General features: G+C 48.9%; 1 protein-coding gene across 7 annotated transcripts in view; it reads right to left on the bottom strand.

Moving 5' to 3' along the window:
- Nucleotides 1-17,380, bottom strand: part of LOC143375005 (ubiquitin carboxyl-terminal hydrolase 48) — a 56,264-nt gene that overhangs the window by 37,484 nt on the left and 1,400 nt on the right. For 4 of the 7 annotated variants that reach the window (XM_076823683.1, XM_076823682.1, XM_076823680.1 and 1 more), the window contains exons 2-11: nucleotides 16,873-17,012; nucleotides 16,592-16,795; nucleotides 16,187-16,513; nucleotides 15,770-16,006; nucleotides 15,447-15,697; nucleotides 14,813-15,360; nucleotides 14,638-14,739; nucleotides 14,156-14,559; nucleotides 13,705-14,068; nucleotides 13,440-13,624 (exon numbers count right to left, since the gene is read on the bottom strand). In XM_076823683.1, the coding sequence (XP_076679798.1) occupies nucleotides 13,440-13,624; nucleotides 13,705-14,068; nucleotides 14,156-14,559; nucleotides 14,638-14,739; nucleotides 14,813-15,360; nucleotides 15,447-15,697; nucleotides 15,770-16,006; nucleotides 16,187-16,513; nucleotides 16,592-16,795; nucleotides 16,873-17,006 (2,756 nt within the window). In that variant the 5' untranslated portion in view covers nucleotides 17,007-17,012. Of the gene's footprint in view, nucleotides 1-13,439; nucleotides 13,625-13,704; nucleotides 14,069-14,155; nucleotides 14,560-14,637; nucleotides 14,740-14,812; nucleotides 15,361-15,446; nucleotides 15,698-15,769; nucleotides 16,007-16,078; nucleotides 16,514-16,591; nucleotides 16,796-16,872; nucleotides 17,035-17,380 lie in introns of those variants that run through there. The other 3 variants (XM_076823681.1, XM_076823685.1, XM_076823686.1) reach the window with 3 other exon arrangements.

Raw genomic sequence — 17,380 nt, 5'->3', positions numbered from 1 at the left:
CGAGGCAGATGCTCGCGGAAAGCGTTCGGAAATCGTGGAGGAACGCCGTGGAAGAGCAAATACAGGAGCGGAGGATTTGAAAAAATGTCTCTCAGCCGGATACCCTGGAGCCTCTGGTTTTCCAGAAGCGGGTACGCGTATTAATTATGAGGCTTGTTCAAACAGTCGAACGTGGGGAGAGGCAGGGGGCGTACGAGAAAATTGGTCACCCTTATTACAGTCGAACCGGGGACATTCTCTATTGTCCGTGCTCTCTGTGCGTCCCTCTGTTTCCCTCCACCCCCTTCGACCACCCTCTCCGCGCCGACCGACGCCGGTCCTCCGCGTTTTTTCCACCGTTCCTCGTTCGTGGCTTTGCTTAACTTCTGTCGCGGAATTTTTCCGGCCCGCGGCGATTATTGCTCCCAGGAGATCGCGAGAGGAAAACAGGCGACCGAAACTCCTGTCCACGGGGGTGGTTCTGGCTAGCGAGACGGGGGTGGGAAAGGATCATTCGCGGTGGTCGAGGAAATCGTTGGGAAATACTGGATTCTTTTCTTGCTTCAACGATCCTCTGGTCACAGCAGAGAAGCAATTAAATTATAATCAACCGAAGTCCAGAAGAACGATCATTTTAATAAATTAGAAAGGGTGGTGAAGTTCTACTGCAAGGTTCGAGAGATTTAATGAGCGATTTCTAAGTTAAATTCATCTGGAAATTCAAGTTCCGAGGTTCCTCAAAGGATGATACCAAGGTGAGGATCGTCACCTTGAGATCGAAGAACCCTCCCTCCACGCGAACTCCAATTAAGCCACGAGTTACAGAGCAACAGGAACAGCCGATATGATTCACATACCAGACGGTACAAGTGGACGCGTCTCAGATATCCTCGTAATGATTGCGGTTTACATGATCACTGCGGTCGAGATATCATTACTCCGATACCGGTGCGTAATATCCTGCTCTATGCACGAACGAGCCTGGATGACAATCGGCGATCGCCCCTGGACTTTAATCAACAGAGGAGATACCGAGGCGAGCGGCGAGCGCCTCTTCCTCCATGGAAACAACGACTTGTTGGCGATCTACGCGCGCAACGACACAGAACCATCTCAATTTCATGCCCTCGCTCGTATTAACCCCTCCGCTCTGGCCGCCGCGTAATCGCTTTTCCTTTGACGACCGTACCTTATTTTCCGTGCAGGTAAAAAACCGACCAGTCTCGGTGGACGTATCGCCAGGAATCTTAAGACAGGTAGCGTGTATACAAATTGCCGCTGGTGATAGCAAATTACGCGTTAAAGGATCAGGCAACAGAGGTGTTCGGAATGATAGCTGTGATTTGTTTACCGCTGCTTGTGCCTCGAGAGGATTGTGATTTTAGGGGGCAGAGTTGGATAATTGAGATTCTGCGGGTTTATTCGCGATTGCACGAGTGTTAGGCGCGAGTACGGAAGGTACAAAGAGCGATGCGACGGAAAATTTTAGGCTGCGGTGGTTGTTGGTGGTCCTGGCTCGCGCGTTTTTCTTGGCACAGCAATCTTTTCATTAGCAACGTCAGAAGTGACACGCGTCGAAGAAGAATCGCCTGGAAGGGGACCAACAATGCCATTCCTTCCCCGACATCCCTTTGAACGTGGGCGACGGTTCGATATTAGCTCGAGCAAACCGCTTCCGACGAGGACGAGACGATTATTCCACCGAAACAGGGGTGATTCCTCTCCGTTTCACTCGCAAACACCCCGATAACGTAGCGGGCTTCCCCCGCGTCCCTCTGCCAATTCTTCCTCTGGACCCACGAACTTTTTCCTCGCCTCTCGTACCACCAATTATCCACGTGCCAGATCGTGCTCTCCTCTGTTTCCCTCGCTCGAATCTTCGTTTAATTACTCCGACTTTTGCTACTTTGACCAGAGCGCGAACATCCAAGCGCACGGACACCGAGATCCCTAAATTCCAAAATCCCACACCCACCACAGCCCAAAAACAGCGACCCCCAGAACCCTCGCAGACACCTACTCCTCGTTAACCACGAAAAGGGGTCAAGACACCCAAAATCACCACCGTCGATTGCGCCAGCGTCTCTCTCCATCTATCCGCAAACAAACGTCGCCCATGAACGCGCAAAACCCCTCGCCTCTACCCAGCAGGGCGATAAAAAAAACCCAGCTCGCTCCCCCCAAGAAACCGCCGGCGCTCGATGCGCGGTGCTCGGCCACGGTAATAACGCGATAATAATTTATAACATAACAATCGAGCCACCGGTGTGCGCGGCAACGATCCTTGTACGCGGTGCAAGAGGATGCATCCTCTCGCGGGTTGCGCGCATCGAAGCGTTGCGATCATTACGAGAGGGGGGGGGGGCAGCCAGGGGGCTGTATACGTGTCCGTGGCGAAAGGTCCAGCTAGGAAAAAGGAAGCCCAAAAAGCTTGTCCACCGACCCCAGGGAGGAGGGGCCGGGGGGTACGAGGAGGGAGAAAAACAATGTTGCGCCCGGGTACCGCGGTACATTCAGAAAACGAGAAGAGAGAGGGAACGTATACCAGCAGTCGGGGATGATGAGAAACGGACCGTACCCCCCTGCACTGCACCTTCCCTGCACCCTCCCCGCCCTTCGCCCACGATGGACGAGGCGAACGGTTGCACCAACGAGAGCGAATTTAAAGGCGATCACAGTTCTCGGCTCCCCTTCGTAAATGGAGGCGTAAGGATAAACTGTAAATCATCCGGCTCGTTATCCAGCCCGACACGATCCTGCTCGATTCTATTATTTTCTTGCGGCGCTTTTAGCGGCCCGCGGCCACGGGACGATATCGTCGGGGCCCCTGGTTCGCGTGATCGCGACGGGAAAGACGACGGGGCACCCGTCGATGGCGGCTGCCCGGCTGTCGCCGGAATCGAGCTCCTCTGGGGCATGGGGGTCTGGGCTTCGAGGAGTATTCAGTGGGTGGGGTTCAGAAGTTTCGGGGCACTGACGCTGAGGAATGTTTGGGAATTTGGGTTTTAGATATTCAGAACTATGGGATTTAGGAGTTTGCAGTCGGGAGGGTGAGAGAGAGGTCGAGGAATTGTGGGAGGGTTGAGAGTATATAGGGTCATTCCACGCGAAGTCGGACACTTCTCGGAGTAACATTTCGGATTTTGGTGTAACTTGGATACGTTGTAGTCTTTAGGGGTATATAAACATATCTCGAAGGATTTTTCGAAATGTCAAAAATTGTGGATGTTAGAGTGAAAAGGATTTCGAGGCTTCGATATTTCTAAACTCGCGAAATCGTGGGGTCTGATGTTGCGAGATCGGAAGTACTGATAATGCAAGTAATTGGTGGGACTTCTGCCCCATAAATCGGGCGATCTCGGGGCATCGCGGAGATCCGGCAGCGTTTAGTCAAATACCGTCGGCAGGAGCTGTAAATCAGGGAAAACCTGGGGACAGTCGTGTTTCCCTTCTTCCCGACCGGAAGACAAATGTCACCGGGGAGTGTGGAGGGTGGGTGCAGGGGGATGGTTGGCTTCGGCCTCTCCAGCGCGTAGATGCATGGTCTCGCGGCGGTAAATCAAGCCCGTTGATATTAAAAGGCCGCTTATACGCGAAAACACAAGATTTATTTCAGCTGAAAAGGAGGACCGCGCAAGAAACCGCCTGTACACGGGCGGCCAATCAATGGACGGAGACGGGGGCGAGGTGAAATGGAGAAGGACTCCATTCGGAGAGGGTTTGATTTGGAATTAACGAATTGGAAGAGGGAAAAAGCTGACTCCTAGGAGTTTCTCAGACAAAATCGGGCTTGAATAGCATTGAAAATGTATGCCAGCTGAAAGAAGATTATAAAAAAGATCTAATATTCGAATAGATTTCTCCCTGAAAAATATCAGATTCGAAGAAAGTGGAGAGCTTTAATTTCCAACTGCAATCCGAGATTCTCGACTTAGAACTTGGAAATCCTGATATTTCTCGGTTCCACTGCACTCACCGAGTCCTGCACGTACCCACGATCCTTCGATCGAACTCTACTTTTCAGCTCCGCTGATTTCACCGATCGCGCCAAGGTGAGCCTACTTAACGAAGGTCGGAGCGTTGCCCCGAATCGTTTCTAGCTCGAGGTCTCGGCGAAAGGCTGCTCGCTCTATTTGAATTTTTTTGCCAGCGCGCGATTAATTGATCACGATCGAGCGTGACTCTGATCGACACACCGGCCGAGATCTATCTACCTCTCTTTGTTCGGTCGTTTCAGCGTTTCCACGGGCCGTAATGCGCCGTTCCGTTCTGCAATCGAACGAAAATCTTGGGTATCCGTTCGAAAGACTGGCAGCCACGGGTCGGTCCGAGGAGGAAGACCCTCTGCCGTCGATAAGTCGAGTGGAATGCGGGTTGACTGCGACTCGAGCGATTATTGCTTCCCGTACCGTTAACGAAGCCTCGTTACAAGCGAACTTTGTAAATACCTGACGGTAGGAAGCGCCCGGGATCACTTTTTCGAACAATGAACGAGCCCCGCGAGCTTCGCTGGAATGCGCGCGGCATTAAATCATTCCGCGCCAGGTTCACGTAACGCAGAGTCATAATTAAGCTTGCACCGCGTTCCTTTCCTTCGGTTTTGTCGCGGGATGCTCGGCAATCTGTCGCGCACGATGAAGAGTCGAGCCGAGGCTAGCATTTGGAATCATTATACCCTGCAGAGATTCCAAATTTCCGAGCTTTCAACACCTGAACTCTGAGAAAGGATACTACCGACCCTCAGAGTTTGATCAATTAGCAAAGATCCTTCATTTTCAAGCTGAACTCGAAAATCTAACGCTACAAACTCTCACAAGTCCCACTTCCACTACCTACTTCGTACCACTGTCCAAAAATCTCCCATCTCTCTACCCTGAGCTGCAGAATTCAAACTTCCCAGCCCTTGAAGCACCTGAAGCTACGGAGCCTCCCCAATTCGCAGGAATTGAAGCTGCGTCCCGCCAACCGAGACGCGAACGCGTTCGTCAGACGAGGAGAGGAAAAGAACGGAGTGGAAACCGCACGAGCGCGAGGGAAACGTGGAGGATTTCACAATTGCGTGACGTGGCCGGTCGTAAGTGGGGAGGGGAGACGAAGGCAAGGCTGATTCGTTGAAGAATCGCTGTCAGCGGGCGGAAGCCGACGGGTGCGCTAGAATAACGAAAGCTAATTATGCGCTCGCCTCGAGGAAGGGGGAGGAATCGCGGCAAAAACCGTCGATAATCGACATCCTGCCGCGGTCCGTCGGTCAACTACGCTACTCTGGCCGGCGTAAATTTAGTCCCCTGCCCTCGCCTCTCCTCCCTCGAGGAGAGAACGCGACCGAAGAAGTCCCCCTGAGCAAACAAGAAGATCGGCCGAGGGGCTTTTGCCACGGCGTAAAAACCAAATCCGTGGACGATGCCCCGGCGATCACGGTATGCAGCCACCCTGCACCGCGAGATCCTGCGAGCGGAAAGGAGGCCCGCTCGAAATCGAACCGTCCACAACGTTCATCCTCCAGCGTCCGTCCAAACACCGCAAGAACCTTCAACAGAGTCCTACCAGAAGAATTCGGAAGAATTTTCTTTGAAAAGGGTTGCTTAATATTCAAGCTCCCGTTAAGTGAAAGCCACACTTTGGATTATCTTTAAACCTCCTCCAGAGTTCCTCTTTGAACCCTTGAACCTTCACAGTCACCTGTTCAGGTCTCCCTGATTAGTTATACATTGAAAAATAGTGCACTAATAAGTTCCCCTAGATATTTCCTTCCCTTTTCCCAGTTACCACACTTTTCACCTCGAAATCAGAAGCTCCCTCTTTGCAGGTGACTCCTCCAAGTACCCGTTGCGATCGGTTGAAGTATAAACTGTTAAACAAAAGTCGGGCGTTCCATCCGGGATGGGAGCGGAAGATTTTGATCGTCGTGGATGGAAGGCACGTCCCCGCGAGGGATCGATCGATCGCTGCCCGCAACGGTGCCAATGTAAATAGAGGTGAGCGACTGAGCATGGCGGGCGGCTACGTTTTTCGTGGTGTATCGCGGTAGCCGATGGTCACGCCTGGCGTGCAAGCTACGCGTGTTGCTCCCTGATCGGGAACGCTCGATCGGTTTTGAGAAATCGAGCAAAAACGCGGCACAGCCGGTGCAACCGATCCGCCGGCTCTGTCGGCCCCTCTCGCCGCAGCCTCGTTTCGAGAATCCATATTTTCCTCCCTCCGCAACCCTTTTTTCGCGACACCTCGATAGAATCGGATCTTAACAGCCGTGCTGCGAACGGATCTTTGAAATCGGAGGGCAAAAAGATTAGAGGAACGTTGAAGAACTGCTGCGGAAGTCTGACCGATTTTCCTGAACGACGTATTCGACTGATAGAGTTATGTTGGACACTCAAAGTTTCGGACTCTATGTGCTACTCACATTTATAACTAAACTGATATAATTGATATAATTCAATTATAATAGTATCGCCAGCCTAGGAAGATATTTACCGTGGAAGGCATTCCATAGATTCTTTTGCACCCCTTTCAGTACCTAAGGGAAAGCTTGCACGCTATTTCCTTCCGATCGATTCCCTCGGAAACCATCTACAGAAACGATCGAACACCCCACGAATTCGCGGAGGCAGTGCTAACGATCGTCGCCGTTCGAGACACAAATGCACGGGCGCACGTACATAAGGAATTCTTCCGGAATCAGGACGTATCCTCCCTCGCCCCGTCTCTCCACCTCCGCCAGGGGGGTGGCCAGTGTCTCGGGGGCGGCCATATATCATCCACCCCCGAGGGGGTGGCCGCGGGGGTGGTGGCAAAAAATCTTGCCGAGCAAAAACTATCATCAGTGCTCGGGCAAAGCGAGCTGAACGCCTCCACCTCCTCTTCCTCCTCCTCTTCGCCCTGCTTCCTATTTTCGTTCCTCCTTCGCGTATTCCTCGGGCTCCTTCGGAAACTTCGGAGGAAACGAAGGAAGATGAGAAACCGTGGGCCTCGGGAGAGAGCCGAGCTAGTGTTCATTAGGTTTTCAGACGTTTGCTTGTGGCAGCGTTTAATGAGAGAGACAAAACCTCCTGGAGGAACGGAGACCTTTTCAATTCCATGGAGGGTGGTTTTTTCGGCAGTTTCGATGGAAGAATGATCTGTCGTCCGATGTGTCTTCTATTTTAAGCTGCGAGTGCGACGCTGCGTCGTGGACGTTAAGGCTGCTGATTTCAGATTTTAGAAATTTGTGGTCTGAAGGGGTAGGCATCTGTAGTATTAAACAGGAATGCAGACTTCAATCGTTGGACACCTTCGAAGGAAGTGAATCATCGAGAGAAGGAGACGCTGTAAAGTACCGAGATCAAGTGTTCCAATTAGGCTGATCGAAGCGAGCCTGCGAAATGTGTATTCCCAGTCGTTTCGAGGAGCTTCATAAAACTGAGCATGTCAATTACCGTGAGAGTCGCCGGCGAGAGCTGCGCCCCAGGCCAATATCGAACAACAAGCAAGCTTATGGGAGGACTTAAACGAATCTCGGAGTCGATACAACGATATTTCATCCACGTTCACCCTGTTAAATTTCTTCGAGCGAGGGCTCGCGCGCGCCTCCCTCCCACGGGGTTGGCTGAATCTTCTGAGAATTAGCGAAATATCACCAGAATCGAGGACGGAAGGAAAGAAACATCCACGAAGGGCAGGAACATGAATCTCAATTGAAGCACCGGGGGTCGAAAGCTAAAGGGACAGAAGAAAACTGTAGAACTCTATGGAAAATCGTGCCTCGACAGTATAAATTTTAGGATAAGCTCTTGGGAGTATAAAATACTAATAGCAAAGAGAAAAGAAACAAGTTCGTTAAGATCAAGATCAATAAGAACATTTAAGAATTCTTTTTCTTTCCTTGCTAATCCTAGTCACCATCTTCTTCCAAAATCCCATTACCAAAAACTAACGCTTATTTTATCCTGCGTTACCAAAGTTCACGAGCTGAACGATACATTTTGTATCAAAGAGCACCTTTACATACTACATTACATTGTCGATATTTAACTGCAGCCTAGCACTTCGTGCATTCCAAGCTAGCCACGAATAAACAACAGCCTGTAAAAAGTAAAAGAAGAAAAGTGTCGAGTGGTTCGTAAGAAGCCAGGGAGGAGGTTGGTCTGAGCGCTGGCTGCAGAGGCCTCCTGCAATGAATCAACTTATTTAAGGGTAGTTGGATTTCGCGAGTCGATGCACGGCGACTACGAAGCACCCCTCCAACCCCTAGCCACCCACCTCCTCTTCACCCTCGACGCAGCACGCCTCGCGGAATGATTTATAGTTTTCCTTCCGTGGCCACCCACCACCCCCCTCGCCCCTACCCTCGCGTGAACGGCACCCCTCTGCCAAATGTACGCAAAATAGTCGGAATTTGTTCGCCCCGAGCTAAATCCCTGTACGAAGATGGAGAAGGCTGGTGGAATATGAAGTGCCTGCCTCGATTAAGACGTTTTAAAACGGAGAACCGATGATTGGATATTGAATAATACCGGGGGAGGGTGAAACGGGGGATGAAGCCTAGGTGATCGATGGAGCTGTGCGTGATGCACAGTTGTCTGATTAGTTCGGCATGAATGGGCGCGGAACGTGGACCAGGACACTGCCCCGTGGCTAGAAGGAACTTTCTCTGTTACGAACAGTGAAGATGCGAGGAATTTCTTAAGGGGAAGGGTCTCCAAGAATGATTTCAAAGTGGAGCAACCACTGTGATCTTTCCAACAGATGACAGCCTCAAGAATGAAACATCTGGCGCACAGTGTCTGGAAGCTATCCCAAGAAAGTCTCACACTCGATAACCCTGTCGCTCTTGAAACAGGGATACCCTAATCAAATGATTAAATACTCCCTGTTACCTAGTATAGTATCTGTTCAAGATACTACACGCGCCCGAGGGAGGTGGCGTGGAAAAACAGGCCACGGGAGGGCAGAAAAACCGCGAAAGAATCCATCCGGGGCGCGAAGGGCATCGCTAAATAATTATTAATGACCGGGCCGGCGTAAATGTGACTCCGATCGTGTTGACACTGCATTGTAAGCCGCAGACAATGCTCCTGGTGGCTTTCCGAAGCGTGTGCCTTGATGGAGGAGCGGAACGCCGCAGGCCCGGGCTCGTAATTAATAACTTGGAATTGATTAAGGTGTCAGATAAGTCCATGGAGCACGGCTCGTGGCTCTTTCTCCCTCTCGCCGCTACCATCTTCCCTCCCGCTCGCTCCGTCGTCGGGACGCGTTACGATGTGATTAATAATTTCGAGATAACGCTGGCCGTCCCTGGCAGAGGTCCCTGCGACGCTGTCCCTTCGAGAGGGACCGATTTGCGGCCCCACTTACGGCCTCATAAATGACTAATTATTCTCTCACCGTCCACCGTCCCCGTCGACTCTGCTTACCGGGGAAATCGGGGAAAGTCTTGACCTTTTACACTCACTTTTACTCTCCACCTCGTCGGCCATCGCATCTCCTTGTACTTGCAGTGAAATATGGTGGTTGGTGGTATCGCGTGATTGATTTCGAAATTCTTATGGGTACAAAGTGCTGTGAGAAGGACTGCGTGACCTTCTTAGGGAAATTGGAGAATAGTGGAAAGCTTGGAGAGTGGAGGGGAACTTGAAAGCAACCGAAAGGTCTTAAATCTTCTCCAAGCGAACGATGATTAGAGTTTTCTCATTCGAGATCGAGCAGAATTAAATCAAAGAACTCCTGAAGATGCACCGATGTTTCTAGAACCACGGAAAGACCCCAGTGGAAATACAAGAGGGGGGAACGTAAACGTAATCGGCCAAGGAGTTTCCAGCGAGAGGCGAATAAAAAGGCGTCACACGGTGCTCCTCTTCCCGCGATAGAAGTTGAGCGATCGTCTATGCAAATGCCTAATCCTTTCGCGGATCCGTCCAGGTGACGTTGACGAATTGGTGGAGGACTTTGCTCAGCAGGCAGCCCGAGCAGATTGCAATCCACGGGACCATTTGTTTCACCCGCTTGGGGGAGAGCTAGAGGCCGATTAACGGGTCTTCGTTAATTGCCGATAGAGAAGCTTTTTACGCGTCGAAATTTGCTCCGTTTGCTCCATCAGAATGCTGAGATCTACCCTATCGGAATCCTGGCAACCTTAGAGTCACTAAGCAACCCTTAAAGATTGTCTCCGCACGAATCCTTTTCCTCCCACACCTAACATTTCGCTCGCAGTGACAGAGACCTGAAATTCTTCAACCCAAAATATTCAAAAGAACCTCGAGATCTCTCTCAGCTTCTCTCATTCAAACCGAATCATCTCGCTTCTTCCACTCCAAGAGGACTTCCTCTATCCGCAACAGGGATTCGTTTGGAAACCCCGAAAAATATAAAAAAAAAAAACAGCCGTCGTTGATCCATAACGAAATTAAGCCCGCCACGAAACGGGAGCGTTAAATCTTCCCCCCAGCACAGGTGGAAAAAAGCTCTTAAAGCCCAGCCAGGGGAGGGCGTTACGAGGGTGCAACGCCAGGCTGATTATATGCTTCCTCCTGGACGCTCGAGATTGACGGATTCAAATTTGCCAGGGGCTTAAGTACCGCGGTTTACGGACAGCCGGCTAAACTGGGATCAACCCTTTGCGCGGATTACGCCGCGTGTCATGTCACGCTTGATTTCGGTACGAGCGCGAGCAAAGGGCCGCGAAAACCCTGCAATAAGTGGCCGCACCTCACACCAGACTGCTAAGTATTTGTAAAACGGTGGGAGAAGCGTCGCAAACCATCGCAAACCTGTGAGAATTAAATTACAGTGGCTAGTTGCCATCGGGGAAGTCGATTGTTTAAGTTGAACAGAGGTGGACTCGTGTGGGAAACAAATTAACTCGATATTTTATTTGGGAACATGTTTCGAAGGAAATTGTGATGGAAGGTATCATCTATTTGGGGTGCAAACAGTTTTCGATTTGGGCCTGAGTTTTAGTCATTTCGGAAGCGATGCTGGTGGATAGAAAAATGTAAGATGGTTAAGTCTGAATATTATCGAGGCATTTTTTGCGAAGATCTACGGTAGGGAAGCAAACCAGTCGCCTAAAATATTGTCGCCGTTTCATTGTAGAAGCTTAACCCTTGCACGAAGAAGGGAAAAGGTGTGAAATATTTTTCCAGCCCGATGGTATTGTCTTCGTGCCCCTGTCTAGGGGTGATTAATTTTTCAGACCCGCTGTTTTTTTCGGTAAGAGTAATTATCGGGTTCCAGTAGGCTTTTCATTTCTGACGATTTATAGACCTTCGACTTCCTCTCGGAATTATCAAGCGTGGCGTTGGTACAGGAGATTGGAACGTTGAAAATTCCAATGCCAATGAAAGTGTCGCCTTACACTGTCTGTCGGAATAGCTGGGATAGTTTCTAGCGTGATGCTTCGGTGGATTTCGTAAGCTTTAAAGAAGAATGTGCTCTTCCACGGTAACTGGCAAGATGCTCGAACTTTTCAAACACGAATACTGTGTTGACCCAAATACCTTACTTTCAATACCTTTACTCCAACCCTACCCCCGGAGTAACCCTCGGCAACAAGGTCGAAGAACGAGCTCGCCAAAACATTCCCAATTGGAACTCAGGAACATCGAGATACCCAGGTGGACCGAGGATGAGGAAGGATAAAAGTAGAATGAACACACAGACGCGGCCACGGGCAGAGAAGAGGGAGACAGGAGTCAGGGGCGCATTAACGAGCTTTTCCTAATTATGAGAAAAAACTGTACCGCGCGATTAAGGGCTGCGGTGGGCCCCCCCCCCCCCCCCCACTATCCTCGTGTGGATCCAGGGCCAGGAAAACTAATTGAAACCGCCTAACGACCCACCGGGCAAATGATACATCAGCCTCGAGGAAAGCAGACCCCGTCGTCTTAATACCGTTTCGCCTTATTCGACGCTCATCGACCATCGCGCAATTTCGCCCTTTTCCACCCCCCATATCCGCGTCTCTTTCCCCCCTAAGACGGGCGAGAACCCTCCACGAGAGCTCGGACACTCGCGTCGCCTAATTGCTCGCTCGAACGAAGATCGAGGACGCTTCCTCTACGTCCCTCGAATGATTTATCGCGTTTTCTGGATCGTTTGCTCGGCCTCCTCTTTGGGAAGACCCACGGGTGCACGGAGGACTAAGGGCTTGATCAGGAATAAGGGTCGAAGAAGGCGTCAGCGCCATCTGCTGGCGGGTTTGAGATACTATCGATTATTTTAATACGACGCGGAGGCGAGTTTCGTGATGGTAATGTAGGAATTTAGGTTTTAGCAGATTGATGGTTGGTGATACAGGGTCGCGAAATGGATAATCTACGAATGACGAATAAGGTTATTTAGGATCGAAATATGGGGTGGAGAATTGAAGAATTCAAAATTGCATGATCTGGATATGTAGAATTTGGAGTGGAGAAGCCAGAAATTCAGAAGTATGAAATAGTTCAGTAATGTAGAATTCACAAGGAGTAAATCAGTCGAAAGTGTAAAGTACAGAATCTATATATCTAGAAATACAGAATTAAGAAACTTGGAATTCAAAACTTAACACGTGAACTTAGAAGTTTTAAGTTTAAAAAATTCAAGATATTCAAGTGGCTCAAGTGGCCACCATGCTTCCCGCCATTTTCAACAAAGCAATCAAACATGGCGTCGACAAACTTTGCACGAAAGTGGGAATGACAAGCAGACGCCTAATTCTCAACACTTTCCTGCCATATCTGCCCTTGTAACAATATTCAAAGTCCATACTTGCAATATTGCCCAAAGCTTATTACTTTTCTCCACGTTTCTGATAAAATATAAAGCTTCATACACGAAAAATCAATAGCAAAGTGTCAGAGGCTAATCGTCGACAATTGACCAAATTTGTCGAACATGATTTTCACTTCACCATCAGAGATCAATCAAACTGTATCCACGAAATCTAATCACAGAGTCAAGAAGACGTTAAAGTATCATTCGATTGATCCCTGTCGCGATATTTAATGAAAGCCAGAAAATTATAATACCTATTCAAGCATCCAGCACCTTTTCAAGCTTTGACTCCCGTGCCACTTTTACACAAATAAAATCTAGTGCACACGATTACGAACACCAGTCACTCACGCGATTACGAATGACGTTAACACGAACCTCTAATAGAAGCTATTAAACTAAACAAACGCCGCAAAATCTCTTAAAAAATTGCTTAAAAACGGACCGACGCGACGGGGACTAGAAACACTGCACGCGACTCGATAGAACTAGCGCGAAAGTATGAACTGGAAGTTCATGCGCAGAAGTTCGTTAACCTGCGCCACCTATCACTGCACTATGAAATTAATATATAAAACTTACCAGCGGAATGTAATTATCAACATGGCAGATTATGAAATATTAACTTCGAGTAGTATAGGAATCAATTTTTCCAATTTGACAAAAAATTGCTACTCGATGTGACTTGATAAAAGCTAGTTCCATAAAGTTTAGACGCATAACAGACTCACCGAACGAAGGAACGCCATCCGTCCAAGAAGCCCTTCTCCACGATGTAAAACGGCTTGCCTGGGTCCTCGCACTTCAATATCTCGTTTCTGTTCCTGGCATGATACAAGTCGTTCAGTTCATCCTTCTGATGCTTCGCCTTTATCTTGTCGTCTTTCTTCGCCTTCTGCGCGTTCTCCATCTTCTCCTGCGCAACGAAACGCCACTTATGTATATGGGAGTTTAAAAGAAGCTTCGATTTGAATACATATATATTAAAGAACATACTTCGCAAATGGAACACGACGCAGATCCAATGGCATACTCCTTGGACTCCGGGAAATACTTCCGAAGAGTCGTCCAGGCTTCCCCCGGCACCACTTTCCTCGTAGAGTCCGGCGTCTTCAACGAACCGTGCTCGCAGAGCAGGTCCTCGTTGAAGTAGAGTATGATCTCGTTTCCTTCGCTCTCCTCGGCTTCCTTCGACCCCTCGCTCTCCTTGTTCGAGCTTTTACGGTCGTCGCGAGAAGCATGCGGATCTTGGCAGTCTTCGTCTTCTATTTCGTGCTCCATGTCCTCCATGAACTTCTCCATCGCCAGTCTCCGCCACGATTTCAACGAATCAGCGCCCACGATGTAGCTGGTCTCGGTCCTCCGAACGTGGAAATGAGAATTTTTCAACTAAACTATTTGCCCTCTGTTTAAATAATCGTATCATAATTACATACTCGTTACTCACGGTTCTTTTAAGTTGCGCACGAGCTCGCTGACCTCCTTGTGATCCCGTTCCAGCGATATTTTGAAGCGCAGCAACTTATACCGTCGCTTCACACAAACTTCGCAGAGAGAGTTCTGATCTAACCGCGGACCTCCGCGGTACTTATCGTAGATCAAGTTCGCCGCTTCCACTGGCATGCATTTCGCACGGTTCACCTTCAAAGGATCGAGCCGATAGTGAGAGCACATCAACGTGGAATTGTCGATCGGCGATACTCCGTCGACGGACGAGTGTCCGTTCAGCCATTTCGATAACCAATCACTCGGAATCCACTGGTATTCCTCCCAGGTCACTGTGTTCGAGATGATATTGTACGCGTCGATAACGAGTTGCCTCTTCGTGTTTTGGTCCTCGATCTCCTTTTGCTGAAGGGAACGGGCGTTACTTTAGAGCACTTGGATCAGCATTTGTATACTTCCAAGGAGATTCCATTGGTAACGTACCTTTTCCTGCTGAATAGCCAGTAAACTTAGCTCGTGCTTCACGTTTTCTTGCCTCACCAAATCGCGCAGCGTTGGACTGACTTCCCAATTCTCGAACTCCATCTGCAAAATGATGAAAACTGTGTAACCACGTGAATATTAAAAAGAGATAGAAAGAAAGGTGAAGCTTCCCCACCTCTTCGTAGAAATCTCGCTCCCCGCAACTCATTGCTCGATGCGCATCACCGTTTAACTGTTTGTAATCTACTTTCGCGTTTTTCATGAACGATTTTTTCACTGGCATCTCGTGGTGATTTTCTTTATTGTCAGACTCGTAATGTTTACCATTTCGTTCGTCGGAAGTAGAATCCACCGTCGAAGGGGCTTCATCTTCCTTCGCCGTTACGTTGTCCGATGAAGACACCAAGGTTTCTGCGTCCATTTTATCGTCCATGTCCAGCTTCAATATCTTTCCGGTGCTACACAAGTCCGGAACAGTGGAGTCCGGCCCGTTCTTTCGTTTCCCGTCGTCCGGCGAGTCTGACTTATCTTTCACGGTCAGCCTCTCCATGTGCGCTATGTCGTTATGGCTGTTGCTCTCTGCTTCCACTTTTTTCACCTTAGTCTTCTTCCCGTTGTTCATCCGCCCGTCGTTGGTAACTTTCTTATAAACTAACATATACGCGGTGTTAGACGAAAGAAAGCCTTTCGGTACACGACCGCGTTTCACGACTTTCGAGTTGTCTGCAGGAGAGAACAAATAAAGAGCACATTTAATCACGTCTCGAGGATGAATTTAGCAAGTACGGTGCAGTGGAATCCATGCTCACCGCTAACACCATCCTCGATTCGTTTGTTCTGCATCTTCTCAACCTTGTCGTCGCTAAACTGATGCCATTCTCCGTTCGAGTTACATATATTGGCAATGTAATGGCCCGAATGCGCAGATGGGCCTTTATGGCTGAGAACAGCGACAAGACTGTACACGTGGCTTTGCGGCGGACATCTTATATACTCAGACATATCGAGGTCTTCTGGGAACTGTATAAATGAGTTCAGCTTCCTTTTCTGCCCAGAATCCCTGTCCAACAGAATAATGCGATCAGTACGAGTGGCAGAGGGTGTCGTGGGGCGTCAAGCGACAGAAATATACCTGTGAAAGACAAAGCGCATTAATTGTATGTTCAACGTTTCTGGAAGCGATTCCAAACGTATGAATCGTCGCGCGTCCTTCTTGTCGTTGCAGGTAACGCAATGATATTGATTTGGTCCGGTCAGTTGCTCCACGGACAAGTATGTCTCTACCGCCTCCTTGAGGGTAGCCGCGAGCTGCAGATCCAGCTCGTAGAATGTGGTCGAGGTGGGATATTCGGTGCCGCATTTAGAGCAACTGCGTCAAACATAAAGCGCAAGTTATTTAGGAAGAGTTGACTTCTCTCTCGGCCAGATCAGTTGATCGCACCAGTCACCGCAGCGAGCAACGTGTCCTACCATGTTCTCATCGTCAAGATCATCAGCATCATCATCGTTTAGGACAATTCTCATTTGTTTTCCACTTCAGAAAACCCACCAATTGATATAGCTGTATCTCCCTTGTGTCAGCCTCTGCAGCATCTGCTTCAAGTCTGTGTTTTGTTGCAGTTTCCCTTCGATATGGCAGAGGAGCAGCTTGGAGAATTCCTGCGCGTCCTGCTGTGTTCTAGTATCCAAAGACAATGCAATAGCAAGATTCAGTGGATCGAGGAGCCGTCGATTTCCAAATTGCATCATTGCGAATATGTATTGCAACTGTCCAACCGCTGTCCCCGGATGGAATGGTAGTCCTGCCTTCGCGGCTTGCTGCTCAGCCTCCCTTTCTTCCGGATCCTCCGTGATGCTCCATTTGTATATTATCCTCCTGAAACGTGCCAGATTTCGTTTCGTAACAAGCGCGACAACTAGCTCGAACAGAATGTCAGTAATGGTGAACGCATACCTCATATCTTCGTTGTGAAACCACATTTGAATTAAACTGTTAACGTAACAGGTCGCCCCCAGATTCTTTAAGCCGACATACTGAGTAGGATCTCGTAATTCGGACAAAGAACTTTCTAGAGAAATTATTTCTATAGGTTGCGACTTTATGTACTTTTCTTCGCCTAGTCCAGTCAGACATTGTGGATTGTTCGTGCAATTGCGTCTGAAAACAAGATATCCATGTTAACGTATTCAGAAAAATGACCGGACGTATATTCTCGACGAACGTATCTAACTTACTTGCAATTCTTACAAGCCTTTAAACCTATCCTATACGCAGTTTCCAAGTGTATCCTTTCTATTTGTTCCGGTTCGGCACCTTCTACCCAAGCCCACGCTAATTTGTCTAAATCAGTCTTCTTCGTTGGTGGCATTTTTATCTGGAACACATCGACGCAAACCCTAGGTAAACGAAAGCGCATTAACACAATTCTCTTAGTAACTAACGCTAGGAATTGAATAATTTATTAACATTTTCTACGATCCGCCTTCTTGCCAATTCTGTATGCACAAATACAGAGAGAAATACATGGCTGTCTGGTGAAATTTAAATGCTTCCATTGAAACATGTCTTCAAATTGAATAGCTACGATTCTACGTAAAAACGCGGCAAGAGCATGCTAATTAATTCTACATCCATAAATATATCGGGACGAACAGTTTCCCTTCGAAGGCTCGTGAAAGAATTAGAGGGAATCTGTAACGCATGTCCGGAGCAGATCGAGAGTTCCGTTTCGCGCCATAAGAA

This window comes from Andrena cerasifolii, chromosome 12, assembly GCF_050908995.1.
Source record: "Andrena cerasifolii isolate SP2316 chromosome 12, iyAndCera1_principal, whole genome shotgun sequence".
In the NCBI taxonomy this organism is placed as follows: domain Eukaryota; kingdom Metazoa; phylum Arthropoda; class Insecta; order Hymenoptera; family Andrenidae; genus Andrena; species Andrena cerasifolii.
This window is presented reverse-complemented; position numbering and strand designations above follow the sequence as displayed.